Raw genomic sequence first — 25756 nt, 5'->3', positions numbered from 1 at the left:
TAGCATATAAAGTGATTGAACATGAAAAGGTAGTATGCATGGTTACTCCTTTGGCAGAAATTCCCGTTGATGGGCCATTTTTGTATACGACACCTTCTGAATTCGATTTATTACCTGATGGTAGTAGAATTGTTCATTGTTCTGTAAAAGTAATTGCACGAAATCCTAGAATTGCTTTTCCGACTAATTCAAGTGATACAGAACTTGCAACATTAAATCAAAATAAGAATATGATTACAAGTGTAGGGATTAATTTGAAAATACCGGGTATTAATGTAAAGCCTACAGCATTTACTGCAAATGCACCTATGGAAACAACTGCCATAGATCATAAACGAAAGTTTGATTCCATTTGGAAGTCATGGTATGGTTATAGAAATGATGAAGCAGAGTTTCTTACTAAAGTGCCTGCACATCAATTTGGACAACCCATTAATTTGAAATATTATTATGCGTGTGTTTCTAGCTCAAAAGATAAGGGTTTACATAATTGGGGTTGGAAATGTGTACAGTCTTGTGTTTCTGAAGTAGATGCCGATGCACGAACAGGAAGTGTTATTGTTGACTATACTTATACACCAACATTGGGTTTCCTCAAAATTCCAAAAGTAGCCAATGTTGATATTTTTCCTATTACAAGTACTGCTCAAAATGTAATTCAAAGGTATAATATTAATGCTGATAAGCACTGTAATCCTTTTATGTCATGTGATAGTTTTTCTTTAACCCCTTTTGAACCAGCAAGAATGGAAGAACAATTAGTAGGAGCCGTTACTCCAGTGACAAATGCAGAAGCATCGGGATATAATAATTTAATAGAAAAAGCTGATATTGCTTCTGCGGGGTATAATATTAGACTTCATGATACAAATGTTCAACCGAGCCTTCATGTAGGCATTAATCCTACATATGCTTTAAGCACAAGCAGTTTAAATAGTGATGTTACAAAATATACTGATACTCAAATGTTGTTTGAAGTTATTGCAGAATGTTCAGTGTATGCAGATGGTCTAGAGACACATTACCCTAGAGCAGCTGTATCAAATGTTCAAGTATCAGATATGATTTATATGTCTAATGTAAAAAGGAATGAGGAATCATCTGTTTATAAGGGACAATATGAAATTAAACAATTGTAATTGAAATGTAACAATTGTAATTTATTTTTATTTGTTGTACTAATTGAGAATAAAAATTATACATTGTACAAATTCTTGTCTTTTATTTAATAAGGAATATTATACATTTGCAATAATGAAAAGATAGCTAAAGGATAAGGCTTTTTTATTGCATTTTTCAATTCATCAAACTTTTTCCACCTAATAGTTCTCACACGGACATTGTTGAAATCTGGATGACTACATATAATTGGCTGAGAATTAGAAATTAACAGTAATGGAGTACGTCTTAAAATAGCATCTCCTTTATATTTTACACGCATGTTGCATGCAATTCCTTCACAAACTTTTTTGAAATCTTCTATAGCACCTTCTTCTAATGAAATTTCATTTCCAATGATTATACGCCTATTAACGGCGTCTTGAAGAGCAAATTGATTGGTCTTATTATTGCATCGACCAATGTGGCCTACATTAAGTCCAAGTGAAATGAAACAATCAAAAAACCAATTTTTTCCAGAGTTTGGTGGGCCAACAATACAAAGAGTGTTTAATTTTTTATTTTGCACATAATTATTATCCTGCCATTGGTAAAGGCCCTGTCTATTAAACCATGATACCAAATTTAACAAAAATTTAGACACTTCATCTGTGTCATCATTAAATTGAAATAACAAAAGTTTATTTAGCCATGCAAGAGAATCTGCTAAAGTATGATAATATTCAAAAACATTTGTAGAGTGGCTGTAAAATATACTGTATTCTGAGCCAGAACATAACAGATTCTCCAAACCTTTGAGTTCTAATTAATTTATAGTTTTTTTGTATAACTCAAGGCCCATGTCAAAAAAACGCTTGAATTTAGGATTTAATACAATAATGGTGTCCAGATGGTATTGCACTGACTATATTTTCTGGGGGTATGCAATTGTATGACATTAATATGGAAAGTACCTTTTTTGCCGTCGTTTCAGGGTTGCACCTTTGGTAGTCAGAGATTGGCTCGCGCTTTGTATGAGGCCATTTACGTGAGCCATCTCTGGTGAGTTCTTGTTGCAACTGATCATTAATTCGAGGGTTTTCCCTTTCCAATACTGAGAGGGATCCCTCGATGAAACTGACCCATTGTATAATTTCAGACTCACCAGGCACTCTCTTATGGGTTCCTCTAATCCAAACTTGTCCCCGACTTGGCCTTTTTTGCAAGAAGAAATATATGAGTATATTGAACCAGTCGAGGTCTGACATGGCTGTGATTGCTCGCCTTCATCGGGGACATTTCTTAATTCTGCTGGCAATAAAGGGGTCAACCCTAAATCGGCATCTACATCGTCTAGAGGAATAGATGCAATCGTGGACGAGGTGGATGTGGTCGTCATCATGTTTCCATAGGATAATTTCTCCAGGGTAGACTGATGCGATAGAAGCAATTCGTCTACTAAATTCATCAACATCGTCCAGTCCTCTGCTGACAATGACATCAGTGTAATACCATCTTTCTGAGATTTCAGATACTCGCAAAAGTTCTGGCAACCAAACGATAATTGTGAACAGGAATTTTCGAAGTTCGTCAAACAATTCAAAATGGTGAATATGTATGTCCCCAAGGGTCCATCGGTGGCTCCCAACTGGCAGTGTAATCTCGTAGCGATCCAGATGAAGATTTTCAGCGTTGGACTCGTCACGTAAGCTTGAACCAGGTTGAAGATCGTTTGGAAGATGTCGGCCAGGGTCTCCATCAGAGGTCTGCAAGCAACATATCAGCCAAATCAGCATCGTCTTCCTCTGAATCCGATACACTGCTTAACAAGCCACCACAACGTACACTTCTGATCAATGGACTATTTGCACAAAACATGCACCAATGACTATATTGTTTAATATGTGGCGGACAAGTTACACCATATGAAAATGATGGTGTCTTGGTTACCATATTAATTTTCATTCCAATAAGAAGTGGTTGCAGTAGCGCGTTTTGCCATGAATCGGATAATTTGTATAAACAGTTCTCACAAACAGTATATACGAAATGCTTGCAAGTAACTTCGTAAAAAAATACTTTAATTTTGAATCTACTTTGCCAGAATGTACTAATGTCAAAAGAAGACATTGTAATCAAACCAAGTGTTTCCCATGGAACTGGAATTCCCGCTCTTATTTTTGCACAAGCTTCTACTGCATCATTTACGATTTCACAAATCATGGGAACATTATCACTTTTATTAAATATATAACATTCTGGCAACCTATATGAATTTAACATGAAATTAAATTTTGGAACATGAAATTCCAATAGAATATCTTCCCGTATAGTTTGTGGTAACTCCAATTGACTAACATCCAAGGCATTTTGGAGTCTTCCACAAACAGCAATTCGTGCAAGTTTGTACAAAGTTTCCATTGTAATAGAAGTGTACTTACTATTTCTGGCAGCTCGTTACCGACAATAGAAGTTCTCAGAGTCGATTCAGAGGACATAATGTGCAGACGACAATTCCATGCCCCTTATATACTGGACTGGTTGCTAACCAACTTCATTTATCAATACTCACATGTCTGTCACTCCAAAACGACAACTTTTACACGTGCCAACCTTTTGCTGGCGTGGGTGCTTGCTCAGATAATTGTCCTAAAAGGACAAATTATGTCGGCGGGACAGTGACGCCGCCATCGCGACCTTGGGACCCCGGGGGCCCCATTTTTTTATCAGTTGCTGACCCTCGAATCATGAAACGACGCAGCAACCACACAGTTTGTAGTGGAGGGTACCTTGTACCACTTCTAGTCATTCCCTATCCTGTTCCACTCACAAATGGACCAAGAGAGAGACTAATGTCTGGCACACCTCCATACAAGTCCTAACTTCTCTTGTCTTGTCATCACAGTTTTTACACAAAATGTTTGTCGGCAGCAGTGATATCATTCTACTGTCAGCTGGAAATGCTGGTTCTCTAAATTTTCTCAATAGTGTTTAGCAAAAGGAACATAGTCTTCCTATCAGAGATTCACATTTGTGTTCATGTAGTGTCTGTGTAATATTCATGTTTTCATCGAATGTGCCACTAACAAATCTGTCAGTACACCACTGAATTGCTTTGATGTTGTCCTTTAATCTGACCTGACGGCGATCCCAAACACTTGGGCAGAACTTAAAAATGGGTTGCACTAGTGTTGTATGCATAGTCTCCTTTGTAGATGAGATACATTTTCCTGTAACTCTCCCAACAAACTTAAGTCAACAATTCACCTTCCCAACTACTGATATTAGGTGCTTGTTCCATTTGACACTGCCTTGCAGTGTTCCACCCAGATATTTAATTATTGTGACTGTGTTAGGCAACACACCACCAATACTGTATTTAAACATTGCAGCTCCTTTTTTTTATTTTTTTTCCCCTCACATGCATTAACTTACATTTTTCTACATTTAGAGCAAATTGCCATTCATCACACCAAATAGAAATTTTGTCAAAGTCATTCTGTATCCTCCTGTATTCATGATGACACTTTTCTGCATATGCTACAGTGTCATCAGCAAACAGCTGTAAATTTCTGCTGACCATATCCATCTGACCACTTTTGTATATAGAGAACAAGAGAGGTCCTAACCATACTTCCATGGAACACTTCCAGGACAACATATTGGGTTCTCTTACTTAAGCAGTCTTTTAGGCATTCAAGTGTCTGGGAACCGACTCTGTATGCTCAGATCTTCATTATAAATCTACAGTGTGGCTCTGTGTCAAATGCTTTTGAGAAATCTAGGAATATGGAATCTGTGTATTGCCCTTCATCCATGATTTGCAGGATATTGTGTGAGAAAAGAGCAAGCTGAGTTTCATGTGAGTCATGATTTCTAAGTTTGTTGCTGATTTGTGGACAGAAGTTTTTCTGCCTCAAGAGAGTTTATTATATTTGAACTTACAATATGCTCAGAATTCTGCAGAAAATTGATGTTAAGGATATTTGTCTGCAGTTTTGCAGATCCATTCTTTTACCGTTCTTATGTACAGGAATTGTGTACATATTTTGCCAATCTCTTAAGACTTTGTGCTTGGTGAGAGGTTTGCAACAAATGCAAGCTAAGTAGGGAGCCAATGCCAAATTGGGATTCCACACAGACTTAGTGTTTTCGTTTTTCATCCTTTCAGTTGTTTCTCTATGCCTGTCTCTGTATCGTCAATACAGGAATCTGAGCAGCTGTCAAATGATGGTATGTCTGCACGATCCTTGTCTGTGAATGAGTTTTTAAACACTGAAATTTAGAACATCAGCTTTCCTTTTGCATTTGTCTACTGCCACACCTGACTTATCAGTGAGTGATTGTCTTTTTTTTATGTTGTTGGTATTCATACCTTGAGTTTCCAAATTTCTGATAACTTTTGCCTGTCAGCATTTCTGCATACTGTTTTGAACCAAGAGTGCAACAATTTCTGCTTCCTCAGCATTTTCCAAATGTTTTTATTAGATCATGGTTGGCCTTTTCCATCCTCCTTCCTTAGTACTCCTGCTCAGCACATATTTCTCCAGAGTGCAATTTATAATCAGTTTAAACCTTGCCAGTAATTCTTCAACATCCATTGTAATTGAACTAAATGTTGTCTATTAGCATTGCCTTTGTAGGATGCTAACAACTGCTTATGTGCTCTTTCCAGCATAAAACTCTCTTAGCTGCTCAATAGTTTTCAGAAAACCTGTTCTGAACTATTTCACTTGACTGACTGTCCATACTACATGCAATGAATCCATACATATCCCAGTCTATATTCGCTTTGTTAAAGTAGCCTCCAAATAATATTGCATGATTGGTGCACTTACGTACAACTGAGGGTAGACTTTCTGTGAATGATTCTACAGTTGTTGCAGTGGAATCGGATGCCAGACAAAAATATTCAGTGATTGCCTTGAGTTCACCTAGGCCAGTTACTAGCACCCAGATTACTTAGCAGTCAGACTCAGTTTTGACCTCAATAGATAAAATATTTTTGTGGATTGTTATGAAAACTCCCATCTGTGGCATCCAAGCTGTAGGATATACTGATGACTGAAAGCAAAGGGACTCCTTCAGCTGTCTAGAAATTTTCTAACTACTTGAAAGCATATCGTCCTCATATCTTCCTTGTGAACTGTGTAGTGCCTTACATCTTCAAAGTAGTCTATCTGTCCTGATTACCTCAATGTCTTTTAAATATGACAACAGAGTGTGTTGCAAAGAGAATGACACAAAGGTAAAACATGGCATGTACCATTCCCGTGGAGGCAGCAACGTAACTTTCGAAGCAGAGGGAAGCTGTGGCAGTACTAGTGGCTAGCAGTGAGGGACAGTAAGTTGCCACCACTACTGGAGACCACCTAGTATGTGGTGCTTGTAGTATACAAGTCACTCTGCACCACATTTAGTTGAGTGGATTGTATGTCTTGGCATTTGATACAGGCATAGAAGAAAATTTACTCAAGGGTGAACTCTCTTTTTAGGGGATGGGATGAGTGTGGCAAAACTTTTAAACTTCTCTCTATTGTCCATACTCAAGCCTACATTTCAGAGCTACAGCTTTTAGTGCTTTTCAGAGTGGCTGACTCATCAATTTTTAGTACAATGATCAGCCAGCCACACACATCTATCAACTTGTTTAATTTGATGTAGGGTTTTGAGAACTGGAATAACCAAAGAGAGAGAGAGAGAGAGAGGTTTTGGTCACTGAATTTTTATATTAATTTTAGTTGCAACTTTTTACTGTTTTCATGCAAAGGGCAATGATGATAGTTTTTTTTAATAGATAAATATTCCAAAATAAATTTTTTATTCATCTGAGTGCTCATTTGTGTTATGCTTTAGTGATAGAAACCTGTAGATAGGGATTTGAGGGAGTGGTACATGTTCCCATAAAGTAAACCCATTTTGAACTTTAGTTGCATCCCATTGCCTAGTATTGCATCGGGCCATTATATTTACAATTAAACTTTATGAAATTAAGCTGTATTCTAGTGTATACCATTTGGATTATTGTTTGTCACCATTATTACCTATCATGATACATGCAATTAATTTGACATGCAGTGGCCTGCTCCTGGTGCAACCCAGTACAGTCAAATGGTCAACTGGGTTAAATTAACTGAAATGGAGTCAAAGGGCATGAAATTAATGAATGTGACATGACACAATATCCATTAAAACCATTTAGTAATACTGAACATACATTGTACTGAATGTTGTGACAGACGTAAACTGGTGCCAGGCTGGATTCGGATCTGTGTCTGCCAATTATTGCAATTGGTCACTTTCTCACCTCATGTCATTGCATCTTCATTGCTTTTGGCCCCATCTATACAATTGATCTGAACAGTGAATTTGATTTAGTTGATATAGCTGCGGGTAATCCAAGGTTCTCTACCAAATGGTTCCTCCATTGATGCTGTTCGAGCATACCACCAGGGAATACCTGTATTTGTAGTGATTGGAAGTAACTAGGGGAAACATCAATAACAATGAAAATTAAAGTTAGGTCTGGAAGTGGGCACAGATAGCTTATTTGTTCAGATGACTGCTCATGTAAAGCAGTAGATCCTGCTTCAACTTCAACTAATTTTCATTTTCCATGAAGTGCTCACTGCAAGCAAATGACTTGAGAGCTCTGAGGTTATTTGATGTTCAGAATCAAAGCTGCCTATACACTGGCCAAGTAAAACTGAGGTGTAAATTACTTTGATACCCCCATGTGTAATTGGGATAGTAAGCCAAAATCTTGTAACAATATCATGAACAAAAGCACATAATTTAAACTCGGTCTGTGAGAGTGGGCCATCTTTTGTCACTTTCAACAAGAATATAGGTCTGTAAACAGTGTTCAAAGTCATACAACAGTGGAGATAGATTGGAATCAGCAACAAGTACTTCTACAAAGATTTTCATGTGTAGAGGAAGTCTTTGTCCTTCATTCAGCTGTTTCTCGGTTAAGCAATTGGCTGTAATAATAGTTGCCTTCCATGCTATCTTCATGTCCTGTCATTTAGTTCTTGAGATTCTGTAGTCAATGACTCTCTGCTTTATTAAAAACTGTGGTGTCAATAAAGTTACTGGAAGAACCTGGTCCTACTATTATTAGTAATGAAATAGAAGTGATAGTGTAGCAGTATTGGCATGAATGTGGATGAGAAGAAATCTTGTATAAATGCAGCCTTTTGCTACTATACAAGATGTGTCAATAAAGTGATGACACATTTTTTCTTCCTTAACGTGGCAATCCTGCAGCCTGTTACTGCAGACACTGTGTGATGTTGACATTTTCTCAGCACAACCACAAATGTCAAGCACCTACAGTGTTTCAGTAAGGAGCAGCAGCTTGCATTGTGAAGTCCTGCATTTGCTCCTTGTCACACCACTGGAACCTCAAAATACTGCACAGAATTATGCCACCTCTTTCTGTGAAGAACTAGGTAAGAATCCTGCAGTAACATACAGAAAGCTTCAGCAGGCTTTTAAATGAAGTTTTTCATTGGCACAAAATGTTTCATGAAGGCAGAACCACTGACGAAGATGAACACTGCAGTGGATGATCAACAGCACGAACAGATGACAACACAGCTGATCAAAGATTAACCATGAAAGTTATTGCAAATTCACTGAACGTTAATTGGGAAAATGCTCACCTGATATTCACTGAAAATCGGGGCATGTGAAAACTTTGTGTAAAAATGGTTCCCAAAAAATCTCACAGAAATAAAAAGATCAACAGAGGACTGTGGCTGCTGACGTCTTGGAACAGGTGGAATTGAACCCGGAATTACTCAACCATGTTATCACTGGTGATGAATTTCTTCATTCCTCCCCCCCCCCCTCCCACCACCACCACCACCACCACCACCACCACCACCACCACCCACATAAAACCAAGCAGAAACATCGGAATTTGCAGTGGTGTTCAAAGGAATCACCAAGCCCAAAGAAAGGGTACATGTTAAAGTCAAATTGGAAATGCTTGCTGGTGTGCATCTTTGATTCTGTGGGTGTCGTGCACAAAATGTAGTTATCTCCAGGCCAGACAGTAAACCAATACTGCTACCAAGAAATTCGTGAGAAACTTCGAAAAAGGTCAGTCGTGTTTGGCCAGATGTTGCTAACAACGGGATCACAATAATGTAGCACCCCATACAGCATTGTCTGTTGGGCAATTTTTGATGTTAAAACTCCATTGTAGGTGGTACCACAACCTCTGTATTCATCTGACATGGCTCTGTGTCTTGTTTTCTTTTTTAAAATTCCCAAAAGCAAAATCAGTTGTTAAAGGACACTATTTTGCAGTAGTATAGGACATCCAAACAGCTGTAACAAGTGCTTTTGCTCATGGGATGTAAATAATGTAGCAAGCTAAATAAACAACTCACTGAATAATAGAGCTACAAAGTTCTCTTAAGGTGCAAGACTGAGAACTTAATATCTCTGAAAAGGGATTCATCCAAAAGCTAGCAAAGATTTCAGGCTTATTTATGCACAGTTTGACACCTGCTATTTGGTGATTTGTTACCAGTACACCTTAAATTATGAACAAACAAAAGCATTTGTGACCTGTGTTACTAGCAGTACTAAAAATTACTTAAGCAGTTATTTTGAAACAACAGTAAAAATATTGAAATTTTTAGGATATCGACTTAGACCTATGTCGTATAAATACTTCAGAACTGTTTGAAATAACTTTTTGTCCCATTATACTGGCTATATCACTAGATTCCAAGATGATGATAATAAGATGGTAGTGAAGAGTTGTGACTTACAGAATAATATATTTACAACAGTAATAGATGAAAAATATTAAGTTTCATATTGCTATTTTAATATTGCTATTTTAATACTCCAACAGTAATTAGATAAATATATGTGAATACCTTTTAATTCTGTATGTCCATAATCAACCATATTCTGTCTGTCAAAGGGTAGGTAATTTACCCATATGACTTCAGCTCCTCTGAATAAATATAGGTGCTCTCCTTTGTATTTTGTTGTTGCTATGACCATGTTGAGAGAGATGTATGGAAGGAAGTAGCAAGTTTCTTGATCCATCATTGAATGTGTGCACTTAGATTTTGAAGAGTAAGCATGTCTATTTGAAGAGTAAGCCTGCCTGTGATGCGCTGAGATATCCTTTAAGCCTCTCCCACTGTATTTCATTGGCCATTACCTGCAGTATTATTGTTGACTGAAAAAAACCCGCTGACTAAACTCATTGAGTCCTTCAGGAACACACTTCTCAAGAAATCAGATATATAGGGATGTATTAGCACTTTGGCAGTAATGGTAAGAAGTATTTTGCAACTGTTTTTCCCAAGATCCATGATGATGCTGCAGTTTAAATATTTGGATAATTACACAGATGGAACATATGAAGAAATAAACCAATGGTTATATTTCACACTAACCAAATGAATATGTGAGCTTGCAATCTTGCAAGAAGTCAATTTTTCTCTGAATGTGTAGGCCATAGAAGTTGATGATTTTGTATTTTTAATTTATTCATCCAAGGATTGTTTTACATTGACACAGGATTCGTCACCTTACTAAAAAGGGAAAAAAAGTCGTGTGTATAGACATGAATACAGACAAGTGTTTAATTGGATAGGACAGATAGTTGGCTGTGGTGTAAAACGTTGTCTTTATGTAGTGCATTTACCTCCTTTTATCACTCTACTTTCAAGGAATGTGTGACATAGTTCTTAAAAGCTTGTTTAATATTTGGTCTAATGTTGAACTTCATAACACCCAGCTCCTTCAAGTGCCCATCTCTTCTTCCACACTCCAGTTTATTTTTAAATGTATTAATTTGTGAGGCCCCCCCATGAACCATGGACCTTGCTGTTGGTGGGGAGGCTTGCGTGCCTCAACGATACAGATAGCCGTACCGTAGGTGCAACCACAACGGAGGGGTATCTGTTGAGAGGCCAGACAAACGTGTGGTTCCTGAAGAGGGGCAGCAGCCTTTTCAGTAGTTGCAGGGGCAACAGTCTGGATGATTGACTGATCTGGCCTTGTAACATTAACCAAAACGGCCTTGCTGTGCTGGTACTGCGAACGGCTGAAAGCAAGGGGAAACTACAGCCGTAATTTTTCCTGGGGGCATGCGGCTTTACTGTATGGATAAATGATGATGGTGTCCTCTCGGGTAAAATATTCCGGAGGTAAAATAGTCCCCCTTTCGGATCTCTGGGCAGGGACTACTCAGGAGGACGTCGTTATCAGGAGAAAGAAAACTGTCATTCTACGGATCGGAGCATGGAATGTCAGATCCCTTAATCGGGCAGGTAGATTAGAAAATTTAAAAAGGGAAATGGATAGGTTAAAGTTAGATATAGTGGGAATTAGCGAAGTTCGGTGGCAGGAGGAACAAGACTTTTGGTCAGGTGAATACAGGGTTATAAATACAAAATCAAATAGGGGTAATGCAGGAGTAGGTTTAATAATGAATAAAAAAATAGGAGTTCGGGTAAGCTACTACAAACAACATAGTGAACGCATTATTGTGGCCAAGATAGACACGAAGCCCACGCCTACAACAACTGTACAAGTTTATATGCCAACTAGCTCTGCAGATGACGAAGAAATTGATGGAATGTATGATGAGATAAAAGAAGTTATTCAGGTAGTGAAGGGAGACGAAAATTTAATAGTCATGGGCGATTGGAATTCGAGAGTAGGAAAAGGGAGAGAAGGAAACATAGTAGGTGAATATGGATTGGGGCTAAGAAACGAAAGAGGTAACCGCCTGGTAGAATTTTGCGCAGAGCATAACTTAATCATAGCTAACACTTGGTTCAAGAATCATGAAAGAAGGTTGTATACATGGAAGAACCCTGGAGATACTAGAAGATATCAGATAGATTATATAATGGTAAGACAGAGATTTAGGAACCAGGTTTTAAATTGTAAGACATTTCCAGGGGCAGATGTGGACTCTGACCACAATCTATTGGTTACGAACTGTAGATTAAAACTGAAGAAACTGCAAAAAGGTGGGAATTTGAGGAGATGGGACCTGGATAAACTGAAAGAACCAGAGGTTGTAGAGAGTTTCAGGAAGAGCATAAAGGAACAGTTGACAAGAATGGGGGAAAGAAATACAGTAGGAGAAGAATGGATAGCTTTGAGGGATGAAGTGGTGAAGGCAGCAGAGGATCAAGTAGGTAAAAAGACGAGGGCTAGTAGAAATCCTTGGGTGACAGAAGAAATACTGAATTTAATTGATGAAAGGAGAAAATATAAAAATGCAGTAGCAGGCAAAAAGGAATACAAAAGTCTCAAAAAAGAGATTGACAGGAAGTGCAAAATGGCCAAGCAGGCATGGCTAGAGGGCAAATGTAAGGATGTAGAGGCTTATCTCACTAGGGGTAAGATAGATACTGCCTACAGGAAAATTAAAGAGACCTTTGGAGAAAAGAGAACCACTTGTATGAATATCAAGGGCTCAGATGGAAACCCAGTTCTAAGCAAAGAAGGTAAAGCAGAAAGGTGGAAGGAGTATATAGAGGGACTATAAAAGGGCGATGTTCTTGAGGACAATATTATAGAAATGGAAGAGGATGTAGATGAAGATGAAATGGGGGATATGATACTGTGTGAAGAATTTGATAGAGCACTGAAAGACCTAAGTCGAAACAAGGCCCTGGGAGTAGACAACATTCCATTAGAACTACTGACAGCCTTGGGAGAGCCAGTCCTGACAAAACTCTACCATCTGGTGAGCAAGATGTATGAGACAGGCGAAATACCCTCAGACTTCAAGAAGATTATGATAATTCCAATCCCAAAGAAAGCAGGCGTTGACAGATGTGAAAATTACCGAACTATCAGTTTAATAAGTCACGGCTGCAAAATACTAACGCGAATTCTGTGCAGAAGAATGGAAAAACTAGTAGAAGCCGACCTCGGGGAAGATCAGTTTGGATTCCGTAGAAATATGGGAACACGTGAGGCAATACTGACCCTACGACTTATCTTAGAAGCTAGATTAAGAAAAGGCAAACCTACGTTTCTAGCATTTGTAGACTTGGAGAAAGCTTTTGACAATGTTGACTGGAATAATCTCTTTCAAATTCTGAAGGTGGCAGGGGTAAAATACAGGGAGCGAAAGGCTATTTACAATTTGTACAGAAACCAGATGGCAGTTATAGGAGTCGAGGGACATGAAAGGGAAGCAGTGGTTGGGAAGGGAGTGAGACAGGGTTGTAGCCTCTCCCCCATGTTATTCAATCTGTATATTGAGCAAGCAGTAAAGGAAACAAAAGAAAAATTCGGAGTAGGTTTTAAAATCCATGGAGAAGAAATAAAAACCTTGAGGTTCGCCGATGACATTGTAATTCTGGCAGAGACAGCAAAGGACTTGGAAGAGCAGTTGAACAGAATGGACAGGGTCTTGAAGGGAGGATATAAGATGAACATCAACAAAAGCAAAACAAGGATAATGGATTGTAGTTGAATTAAGTCATGTGATGCTGAGGGAATTAGATTAGAAAATGAAACACTTAAAGTAGTAATGGAGTTTTGCTATTTGGGGAGCAAAATAACTGATGATGGTGGAAGTAGAGAGGATATAAAATGTAGACTGGCAATGGCAAGGAAAGCGTTTCTGAAGAAGAGAAATTTGTTAACATCAAGTATAGATTTAAATATCATGAAGTCGTTTCTGAAAGTATTTGTATGGAGTGTAGCCATGTATGGAAGTGAAACATGGATGATAAATAGTTTGGACAAGAAGAGAATAGAGGCCTTTGAAATGTGGTGCTACAGAAGAATGTTGAAGATTAGGTGGGTAGATCACGTAACTAATGAGGTGGTATTGAATAGGATTGGGGAGAAGTTTGTGGCACAACTTGACAAGAAGAAGGGATCGGTTGGTAGGACATGTTCTGAGGCATGAAGGGATCACCAGTTTAGTATTGGAGGGCATCGTGGAGGGTAAAAATCGTAGAGGGAGACCAAGAGATGAATACACTAAACAGATTCTGAAGGATGTAGGCTGCAGTACATATTGGGAGATGAAGAAGCTTGCACAGGATAGATTACCATGGAGAGCTGCATCAAACCAGTCTTAGGACTGAAGACCACAACAACAACAACAACAACAATTTGTGAGGGAGGAAGGAACAATTTTTGAGATAATAATATGTTTTAACAGATTCATGAATAACCAACTTGTAATTCGAAATGGGCCACACTCATTGTCCTGATGATAATTTTTGTTCTGCATCTTGTCATGAATTAATCTTCACAACAAGCAGTGGAAAATCCAGAATGGAATGTAACAACATTATGAAAAGGATAGTTGGTACTCACCATATAACAGAGATGCTGAGTTGCAGATAGGCACAACAAAAACTGTCAGAAAATTAGCTTTCGACCAACAAGGACTTTGTCAGAAATAGACACCCCCCCCCCCCCACACACACACACACAACTAGCAGAGTAGGAATGGAGGATGGTAAAGTGCAGCCTGAAGGAGCATACAGGGACTAGGTGGAGAGAGGGTAGGACAACTAAGTGCAGTTATGAGGTTAGACAGTGGGAAGGGTCGGGGGTGGGGGTAGGGGTAACAGAAAATGAGAGAAGTGAAAAGACTGTGGATGTGTTGGTGGAATAGAGGTTTATATTGCTGGAACGTGAACAAGGAAGGGGCTAGATGGGGTAGGACAATGACTGACAAAGTTTGAGGCCAGGAGGATTACGGGAACATAGGATATACTGCAAGGAGAGTTCCTACATGCACAATTTGAAAAAGCTGACGGTGGTGGGAAGATCCATATGACACAGGCTGTGAAAGAGTCACTGAAATGAAGAATGTTATGTTGGATGTCGTGCTCAGCAATGGTGTGGTCCAGCTGCTTTTTGGCCATAATTAGTTGTTGGACATTCATCCGGACAGACAGCTTGTTGGTTATCATGCCCACATAGAATGCAGCATAGTGGCTACATGCACCTAGCTTTCCTACCCTCTCTCCATCTGATCCCTGCATACTCCCACAAGCAGCACTTTACTGTCACCCACCCTAATCTACTACCCCTCTCCCTCCTTAACCCTGCCACCAGTTGCTACTCCCATCATGTACTGCTGCTCACAGTCTGGCCTCAGCAGTCAGAGACACTGATCATTTGTGTGCGAGTTGCATTTGTGTGCGTGTGTCTTTGGTATCTATTTCTAATGAAGGCCTTTTTGGCTAAAAGCTCACTTTGTGACAGTCTTCTTTGTTGTGCCTATCTGCAACTCAGCCTCTTCGCTATTTGGTGAGTAGCAATTATCCCTGTCATAATATTGTTACAGTCTTTAACAACATCATGAGAAACTCACTGAAGCATAAAAATTAGTTTTGTCTGACAGTGATTCTGTTGTGCAACTGAAAACCAAAATTATGTCATCTTCCCCACGTTTCAGTAACTTTTTCTTATTTTTGTGTGAGGTCAGACCTTCGGTCCAAGACTGAGAGTTGGATTTACTTGTAACAATATACACTACACTGCTGTCAAATATTTGCCATCTGTAGGAAATGCATTTTATGTCATGGTTTAGTGATATAGTTGCGTTACCTACCCTTCCAGCAAGCTTCACACTGTAACCAGTTGTGTAGCTTTTCAGAATTAATGTAATCTGTTGCCTTTCTGCTGGCATCATGCTTAGACCCAGAGATGGACTATGATCACTGCTCTATGTGACCATTCAGTAGATAGATTATAGGCTTTCTACTATAAACAGCTATAGAGTCAATTTAAATAAATAAATGGACCATTATGTAGAAGTGTCCATTACTTGGGAAGCACAGTATAATCAGATTGTAGCTCAGTATAATCACATTGCAGTCCTTATGTGCTATCTACAGAGTCTCCAGTGAAAAAAAAACTTTCTTTATCAATAGTACAATTACTTGCATTAGTTCTAGATGGCGGAACCTCATGCAGTGGTTCTGAATGAAGTTTGATGGCTAGAACCTCATATGAAAGGTATCAAAAATCCGTATTTGTTTTTTAGCGCCTCTGACTTCTGTGCGAGATTCAGGTTTTCCAGCTTCCTGGATTTATTTATTTATTTATTTTTTATATACCACAGACTCCATCACTATAGATGTTGATACCTGAAGTTTTGCCGAAATCTTACATATGGAGTGACATGATTGGTTAATGCTAATACTACCTATTTTAGACACCACTTCTAATATACACATAATTTTAGGATGAGTATGCTTAGGTGCATATTCCACTTTTTACTTGTAAACATGTAACACATTTTTAGTTTCATTTTTTTGTGATTTATTTGTTGTGATTATATTGTTAGCAGTTGTCATTCTTGTAACCTTTTTTTTTTTTCTCAGAAGCTTGCAAGAAGAAAGAAGAGCATGTCTGGTGATAGCTTCACACCAGGGAGGTATGTTATAAGTATCTGAATCTTCTTTCCCTCTCTCCTCCCCCACCCCTTCCCCTTCTCTCTCTCTCTCTCTCTCTCTCTCTCTCTCTCCCTCCCTCCCTCCCTCCCTCCCTCCCTCCCTCCCTCCCCCTCTCCCTCTCCCTCTCTGTCTCTCTCTCTCCAAACAGGCCTTGGTTGGAAGGCCTCAACGGTACCAACTGCCATGTCATCTTCAGCTGGTAGGTGTCACTGGATGCGGACATGGAGAGGCATGTGGTAAGCACACTGCTCTCCTGGCCATTGTCAGTTTTCATAACCTCAGCCACTACTTCTTAGTCAAGCAGCTCCTAAGTTGGCCTCATAAAGGCTGGGTGCACTCTTCTTGCCAACAGCGTTCGGAAGAATGTGATGGTCACCCATCCAAGTGCTAGCCAAGCCCACAGCACTTAACTTCAGTGGACTGACGGAAACTGGTGTTGGTGGTGTATAACAAGTGCACATAAATTAAAAAATGTGTATTATAGGCCTCATACTGTTACTACAATATTTGGTGGCTTGAAAATATTGCAGGCAAACTTTATGAATGTCTTCCATTCTTGTTAATAATTTTCAGTTTTTTACCATGTTTCTCACTCTGTATTTAAATCATTACTAATCTTTCATGGAACCCTGCTACTTATCCAAAAGTCCTATTTTTGGAAGAAAAAAAAAAAACCTGGAAGCACTGTTCTCAAGATTGGGTGTCCATCATTCATGTTGGTGAAATAACATATTAAGTTTTCAAAAACAACAAGAAGTCACACTTAAAATTTTTTATTTACATGTTGTGCTCTTCAAATGAACAAGCTGTTCAGTTTAAAGTTGGCTGAAAGCACTAAAGATTAATTTGGCTGTATTATAGTACATACGCTTATGTTTAAAGTCAGTAATAAATTATGACACGGAGAGTGCCAGAGATTTAATTTAATTTAATTAATTAATTAATTAAATAATTACACAATTTAATGTTGTTGCAGAAGAAGCTGAGTAGCAATGTGGTGTAGTGGTTATGATACTGAACTGTTGCATGGAGGGTCGTGAGTTCAAAACTCACCTGGACTGTACAATTTTAATTTCTATATTCGGTTCGAGTAAATTCTAGAATTATCCACAGATGTCAAGAACCATTGTACTGGAATGTTCTGTAGCTGTATACACACTGTATGTGTTCTGGCTGGAGGCAGTTAGCTCCGCACCCTTTTATGTGAAAGTGTTGAATAAACCTTCGTTAAGCGAAGTTAGTGTTCATAATTCATCTACTTACACCTTCTTCTACGTTACAATATAATAATGTAATGTAATTTAATAATAATTAAAGTTAATAATTTAATCTTTATCACTGTCAGTGTCATCATTTACTATTGTAATTTAAATGTAAGTTTAAATACTATAATACAGGCAGTTTAATCTGTAGTGCTGTCAGCCAACTTTAAAAGTATATTCGAATGATGCACTTGTTCATTTGAAGACCAGAATTGGCAAATAAAAAATACTAAGTGCGACTTGTGGCTGTTTTCAAAAGTTTAATTTTAACAGTTGCTTCCCCTGCAGGCAAGGCCTTTTCTTGCTAAATAACTTATTGTTCGACAAATGACACATCTATCAGATTCACTCTTTCTGTTATAATATTTACTTGAAAAATTTTATGTTTGTATATTGTCACAGCTTCTTGTAAACTCTATGCTCTGCCCACACCTTGTTTCAAGGTGTACACATATATACTCATAGCAACAGAAATATGTGATTCAAAGATTGTCAAATGAATAGTGTGGTTTAAATCAGTCAATACTACTTTAACTTGTACACAAAATTCACTTGATGTTTTCCAGATGGAGTCAGATAAGGCATGTGAATGCAGAGTTAGGCAAGCCAGATGTGAGTGCCCACCTTCTCACACCATGCAAAACCAGTGTGTTGCTGCTGTGCCTGTGGACTTCATAGCGAATTCCACTGACTGTACTTCTACCTCTTATTAATACAAATGGCCAAAATCTTCCCAGGAGGTGACCTAGCTTAATGGCTTCATAATTTGAATAATAATAGCAACTCAGGTTTACTAATGTACTTACGGTACCTACCCAATGGTCACCAGTCCTGTAGAATGCATATGCGGTGTCAACAATCAGTTTCCACACTGAACTTTGTCTTGCTGTTTCTTCCCAAAAGGCTACACTTAAAGCTTTGTCGTTTATTCTTGTCATCTTCCCATCTGTTCCCTCACATGCCCAGGAGTCTTTTCTTGTGATGTGTACAATGAAAACTCACTTAGGAAACTTGGTCTCTGTCATAGAGATTATTTGATCAACCTGTGGGAGTCATCTGCTCTTTTGATATTGCAAAATGTTGGACTGATTCATGATCAAATGTATTTCATTATTCTTTCTTGTTCTCCAAACATCTCCACCTCTCACCAGGCTCCCAGATTCTAATTGGTAATGGAGAAAATGAAAAGTATTAAATGCTGCACCAGCAAGTTTCACTCACTCACAAACTTCTATAACTAAAACAGTCAGTAACCTACTTCATATCTCTGAAAATGCACAGCATAGAACTTGGCTATGAGCAGTGTGATTACATATTCTCTATCAAAATTTGTACTTCCCTGCTTAATAGATGCAGGGGGGAAGGGGGGGTTCTTTAAGAGACCTATTCAAACTTTTTCCATAAAACAGTTGTTTATGTACAATTAATAGCATGTCCTGTGTTACGGATGTCACTGAATTGTAATATGTATTGCAATGATAAAGGGTAAAAGTGTGGAGGTGCCCTAGCAGTATTGGTTATGAAAGCTTGGCAACAGTGTATGATGCTCTACTCATCTCCTTTTTTCTGATGTATCTGACCTTACTCTCCTCACCCCCCCCCCCTCTCTCTCTCTCTCTATCTCTCTCTCTCTCTCTCTCTCTCTCTCTCTCTCTCTCTCTCTCTCTAATCCTGCAGATTTCAGTAATAGAAGATATAGTCATTGTCAGATTTTTACACAGCAAAGATCTTTTCACTTTGTGATGTGAACATTTGGTACATGTTTATTAGTACTAAATTACTCACAACCCATGAGTCTATCCTTACAGTAAATAATTTTTTTTTTTTAAGAAAGACAAAGTTTCTGCAATATAGTATGTGCAAAATATTGACTGGTTTGATGCAGCTCTCCATGGTACTCTATCCTCTGCAAGATTCTTCATCTCCCAGTACCTACTGCAACCTACATCCTTCTGAATCTGCTTGGTGCATTAATCTCTTGGTCTCCCTCTATGATTTTTACCCTCCACGCAGCTCTCCAATACTAAATTGGTGATTCCTTGATGCCTCAGAACATGTCCTACCACAAACTTCTCTTCTCCCCAATCCTATTCAATACCTCCTCATTATTTATGTAATCTACCCATCTAATCTTCAGCATTCTTCTGTAGCACCACATTTCGAAAGCTTCTATTCTCTTCTTGTCCAAACTATTTATCGTCCATGTTTCACTTCCATACATGGCTACACTCCATACAAATACTTTCAGAAACGACTTCCTGACACTTAAATCTATACTCGATGTTAACAAATTTCTCTTTTGCAGAAACGCTTTCCTTGGCATTGCCAGTCTACATTTTATATCCTCTCTACTTCGACCATCATCAGTTATTTTGCTCCCAAAATAGCAAAACTCCTTTACTACTTTAAGTGTCTCATTTCTTAATCTAATTCCCTCAGCATCACCCGACTTAATTCGACTACATTCCATTATTCTCATTTCGCTTTTGTTGATGTTCATCTTATATCCTCCTTTCAAGACACTGTCTATTCCGTTCAACTGCTCTTCCTAGTTCTTTGCTGTCTCTGACAGAATTGCAATGTCATTGGCGAACCTCAAAGTTTTTATTTCTTTTCCATGGATTTTAATACCTACTCCGAATTTTTCTTTTGTTTCCTTTACTGCTTGCTCAGTATACAGATTGAATAACATCGGGGAGAGGCTACAACCCTGTCTCACTCCCTTCCCAACCACTGCTTCCCTTTCATGTCTCTCGACTCCTATAACTGCCATCTGGTTTCTGTACAAATTGTAAATAGCCTTTTGCTCCCTGTATTTTACCCCTGCCACCTTCAGAATTTGAAAGAGATTATTCCAGTCAACATTGTCAAAAGCTTTCTCTAAGTCTACAAATGCTAGAAACGTAGGTTTGTCTTTCCTTAATCTAGCTTCTATGATAAGTCGTAGGGTCAGTATTGCCTCACGTGTTCCGATATTTCTACGGAATCCAAACTGATCTTCCCCGAGGTCGGCTTCTACTAGTTTTTCCATTCGCCTGTAAAGAATTCGCGTTAGTATTTTGCAGCCGTGACTTATTAAACTGATAGTTCGATAATTTTCACATCTTCAACACCTGCTTTCTTTGGGAGTGGAATTATTATATTCTTCTTGAGTCTGAGGGTATTTCACCTGTCTCATACATCTTGCTCACCAGATGGTAGCGTTTTGTCAGGACTGGCTCTCCCAAGGCTGTCAGTAGTTCTAATGGAATGTTGTCTACTCCCGGGGCCTCATTTCGACTCAGGTCTTTCAGTGCTCTATCAAACTCTTCACGCTGTATCATATCTCCCATTTCATCTTCATCAACATCCTCTTCCATTTCCATGATATTGTCCTCAAGTACATCGCCCTTGTATAGATCCTCTATATACTCCTTCCACCTTTCTGCTTTCCCTTCTTTGCTTAGAACTGGTTTTCCATTTGAGCTTTTGATATTCATACAAGTGGTTCTCTTTTCTCCAAAGGTCTCTTTAATTTTCCTGTAGGCAGTATCTATCTTACCCTTAGTGAGATAAGCCTCTACATCCTTACATTTGTCCTCCAGCCATCTCTGCTTAGCCATTTTGCACTTCCTGTTGATATCATTTTTGAGACGTTTGTATTCCTTTTTGCCTGCTTCATTTACTGCATTTTTATATTTTCTCCTTTCATCAATTAAATTCAGTATTTCTTCTGTTACTCAAGGATTTCTACTGTTGTTGTATTAGATATATGAAAATAATACGGAATTGAAATACACTGATAGATCATAATTATGAGCACACTGAAATTTTAATTCATGTTTCAAATAGGGGAATGTTCTATTGAAGAATGTTAATTTAGGAAAGAAAAACTAAAAGGTACGCACTTGAGAACAATTGAACTACAATGAAACCCCTTTTTACATTTTGCAAGTAACTCTAAAATAATGATGTAGATTATGGGAAAGTCCAAATGACAGAAAATTACTTTTTAAACACACAGTTTATAAAAACAAAACTTCAATAAGCTACATTATTAATTGTACTGATGTTGGCCATACATAAGCTACACATAGGGAACGATGCGGGAGACCCGCACCGCTGTACTAGACAAGGTCCTAGTGGAGGTGGTTTGCCATTGCTTCCTCCAACCATAATGGGGATGAGTGATGATGATTAAGACGACACACCACCACCCAGTCATCTCGGGCCTGGTCGAAATCCCCGACCCCGCCGGGAATGGACCCCGGGACCCCGTACTCAGGAAGTGAGAACACTACTGCGAGACCACGAGCTGCGGACTTGTTGCATACATACATTCATATATAAGACACTAAGCTGTAGACTAGAAGTATATCGAACTTCGCATAATAAAACTTACTACAGTGTACACTGAAAATGATTTTTTTAATAAAAATATTTGAAATACTGGATAGCTGTTGGCAGAGGGTGATATTGGTGATTACATAAGATTTACATAAGATGGCAGACTCAGTGAGAATTTTGCATTCCACAAAGTTCTCATGACATAACCATCAAACGGGGTGATTTCGGATGGTTTTGTTGTTATTTTGATTTTAACTTTCGTATGTATTCTTAGATTAAATTGATTGTTATGAAAGTGGTAGGATATATGTGTAACGAATAAAATATCACAGAACCAGAAAGTGTATGTGTAGGTAAATTTATCTGAGGCAGTTAAATATAGTGTCCGAAGTCACCCCATGGATTGGTGACATTTTACACGTTTTAAGGCAGCCCTTTGTTACGAATAAGTGATATGGAATGATATAATGAATTTTATATATTACAGATAAGTTTTTATTTTGCAAGAATTTAAATAAACAGTCTCTTTGTTCACTTCTGCAAGTGCTCGTTTAATACTTTCGCTTAAGCGAATGGAAAGATCTTCTGACTGTCGTTTGAGGAATAATTGCATCCATTCTTCTCCTGGCAAATTATTACGAAATTTCTTCTCTTTTCGGCCAGACTTGTAAAGGTAGCCTTTAACTAAATATCTAATATCCAATTTAGTGAAGGGAAATCCCCAATGTGCAACCCTCAAGATACCTTGCTTCAACATTTCTTCTTCTTTTTCTTCTTCTTCTTTATTTAGCACTGGCTGTCCTCCCATTTTTTTCGGATGTGCTTCCTGCACTTTGTTTTGTAAGGTTGTTTTAGGTATACCATACAAATCACATGCTTTTCTGTATGATAATTTACCACTTTGAATATCATGAACAGCTTTATTTAAAAGTTCCGGGTCATAATTACACCATACTGTAGCACCTCTCCTGCTCTTATACTTTCTTGGCATTGTCCGAAATCACCCCACACAGTACACAGTTTTACAAAAACCGTCGTTATTTTATAACCTTGCACGAGAAACTCGACAAACTTGTGCAGAAATTGTCTCGATGCTGTTAGCTACCGAGCGCCTTGACAATTACGGTTACAATAACTTCCTGCTCGGCGCAACAATAGACAGTTTCCGCTTTACAATAATGCATGGATTTTTAACACTGAGACTGTTTGTCAATTATTCACCTAGGGAAACAATTGACGCAAAATAAAAGTTGTGGAAAGCGATAAATGCAATCTTGCGCTTAAAATAACTGGCACCTGGACGTTAAAATAAGTAACTCTTTGTTTCTATGCAGTAGCAAATAGCAAATAAGCCATACTGTCCGAATTTGTCCCAGTGTCCAAAATCACCCCGTTTGATGGTATATAGAAATGTGGTGGTATAATGAATAAAGTATACTTCAGATGTAATATAGAGCAGAATGTAGAGATAGATTTTAGCTTTTCTGTCATGTCTGAGTCTAGCCAACTCTGGTATTTGGCATGTATTCCAAAAGAAGTGTCAAAAGTATGTGGCAATTATTATTGTATTTAAGTTTCATTCCTGCTCATTTTTCTCGCAGCTGTTAAAGCTGTATTAGTATATCCCAACCTAACCATCACCTTGGAAATTACTACTTATTCGCGCCCCCCCCCCCCCCCCTCCCCATACATCACTTGATAATGTTTCCCTGCCAAACAGAGTTATTGCATTTTGAAATAATACACCAACAGTTCCCTTATAGTTCATACATTTGTCACAGGAAGCACCGCATCTATGATGGTTTGAAACTAGTTGTATTACAGGAAAGAGGTGCTATCATACCTCCTGTTTATTGCGCTTACTTTTCGTCTATTTAGACTAATACTGAAGTTTAGCCCCCAGCACTTCATTCAGTAATGTAATTGTGAGCAGTACTACACACAATATAGAGTGTCCCAGGAGGAATGGTCAGTATTCAGGGGTATGACAGGAATGATCATTCGAAACAAAAAGATCTAACTTACATAGGATCTAAACTGAATACCTGTGAGCACCTGTTCATCTTTGATACTGTGAAACACATCTCTTTTACTGAACATGTGCTCATAGCTCTTAAGGTATGCATTTAAGAGCCCATGTTTACTAGGCTTTTTTGCTTTGAATGATCATTCCTGTCAGATACCTGAATACTGACCATTCCTCCAGGGCACTCTGTATAGTTATCATTAGACTGGCAGTATTAGGAGACAAATCATTTGTGGCACAAACTGTTCAGACTTCCAGCAACTTCTACTGCTTCAAAACTTGAGTATCTGGGGTACAAGGTTTAATGTTGTAAATACTACTTGAAAATAAATGCCTTCCTAATGTCTTTTTATGTCAATTACACTTTTTTTCCTCTCTGCATGAACATTATCTCATTAAATCAAAGTGATATGAAATTTATCATTATGAGGTCTTAAAAGCAGGTGTGAATTACAATTGTAAACATGGAAAATTTGAAAGGCTCAATCAAAAAATGTCAAATACTGTAGCAGGAAAACATTAATTATGAAAACATAAATGTGGGATTACACTGTAGACATATCTACCTATTAAGAACCATTTACACCAAAGCAAAAACAAGTGAACGCGCAACAGCTAACACACATTCACTCTGGTGTGAACACTGTGTGCATGGTGTTTGATTGTGCAAGGGTTGTATTTGCAGATGTTCGATTGTGATTTGCTTGTTGTCAGTTTATGGATGAAGTTCACGTCTTCGGCACCAGCTTCAATGATAAGACACTTGCTTTGCCACAGTGTACTGTTTTTTCGTGCAAACTGTGGTGGTATAGTATTTTGTGGAGATATTTCAGAGTGATGGAGTGGCTAGATGATATTGTTCTCCTTGTAACTGAAGATACAGATACCACAGGTGTTTATGGGATACTAAAGATCATAACAAAATTCTAAACAAGAAGAATGATGCCAGACAAGAAATTGCCAAAGGTCTCAAAATACCTGCAGGCGAAGTAAAGGAGGAGATGAACACTCTACTGTCCTCATTCTGGCGAGAGCGAGCGAAAGAACGCACAACCTCAGTGATGGGTGCAGTAGAGAAATATATATCTAAGTGGTTTTCTTTTAGACCAATGTCATTCCTCCTGGATAAATACGAAGTTAGGAGAATCAGGTAAAAAATGATAAGCATGTGTTAGTAGTAATTTTCTTTAATTTATGGTTTAGTTTAATGAGGGCAGTACAATCATTATGTAATCCGCTTAACAACAATTATATTGGCATGTATTTTTTTTTAAAGAAGTGGATGGTACAGATCTCAGATGCAAGAAAGACCTGTCACTTGGTGTTCCTTGCTGCCAGCTACCCAGAACCACAGTTCCATCCTCAGTTGCTTCATCAATTGTCCCTGGCAGCATGTAAATATTCATTGGGGTCTTGCTTCTTTACAAAAAAGTGCGCAGATAAGTGCATGCATGCTTGTACAACTAGAACACTGTTTTCAATGTCCAATAACATTGACTTTGTCACCATCTGTAACACTGATGAAAGAATTCCAAATGTATTCTGTACCACCTTCCTTGCTCTGCACTGTCTGTAACTGAACACACGTTCATCACTTCCTTGTGCATGTT

General features: G+C 38.3%; 1 protein-coding gene across 6 annotated transcripts in view; it reads left to right on the top strand.

Moving 5' to 3' along the window:
- Positions 1-25756, top strand: part of LOC126237172 (gastrula zinc finger protein XlCGF42.1-like) — an 85983-nt gene that overhangs the window by 44215 nt on the left and 16012 nt on the right. For 5 of the 6 annotated variants that reach the window (XR_007545048.1, XR_007545047.1, XR_007545045.1 and 2 more), the window contains exon 2: positions 16461-16513. Coding sequence is in view for 3 of the 6 variants with exons in the window: in XM_049947034.1 (XP_049802991.1) it covers positions 16461-16513 (53 nt within the window). In the remaining 3 variants the exon portion in view is untranslated. Of the gene's footprint in view, positions 1-16460; positions 16514-25422; positions 25541-25756 lie in introns of all 6 variants that reach the window. The other variant, XM_049947032.1, reaches the window with a different exon arrangement.

This window comes from Schistocerca nitens, chromosome 2 (genome assembly GCF_023898315.1).
Source record: "Schistocerca nitens isolate TAMUIC-IGC-003100 chromosome 2, iqSchNite1.1, whole genome shotgun sequence".
NCBI classification, from domain to species: Eukaryota; Metazoa; Arthropoda; class Insecta; order Orthoptera; family Acrididae; genus Schistocerca; species Schistocerca nitens.
The sequence above is the reverse complement of the archived record's forward strand: the minus strand, read 5'-3'. Positions and strand labels throughout refer to the sequence as shown.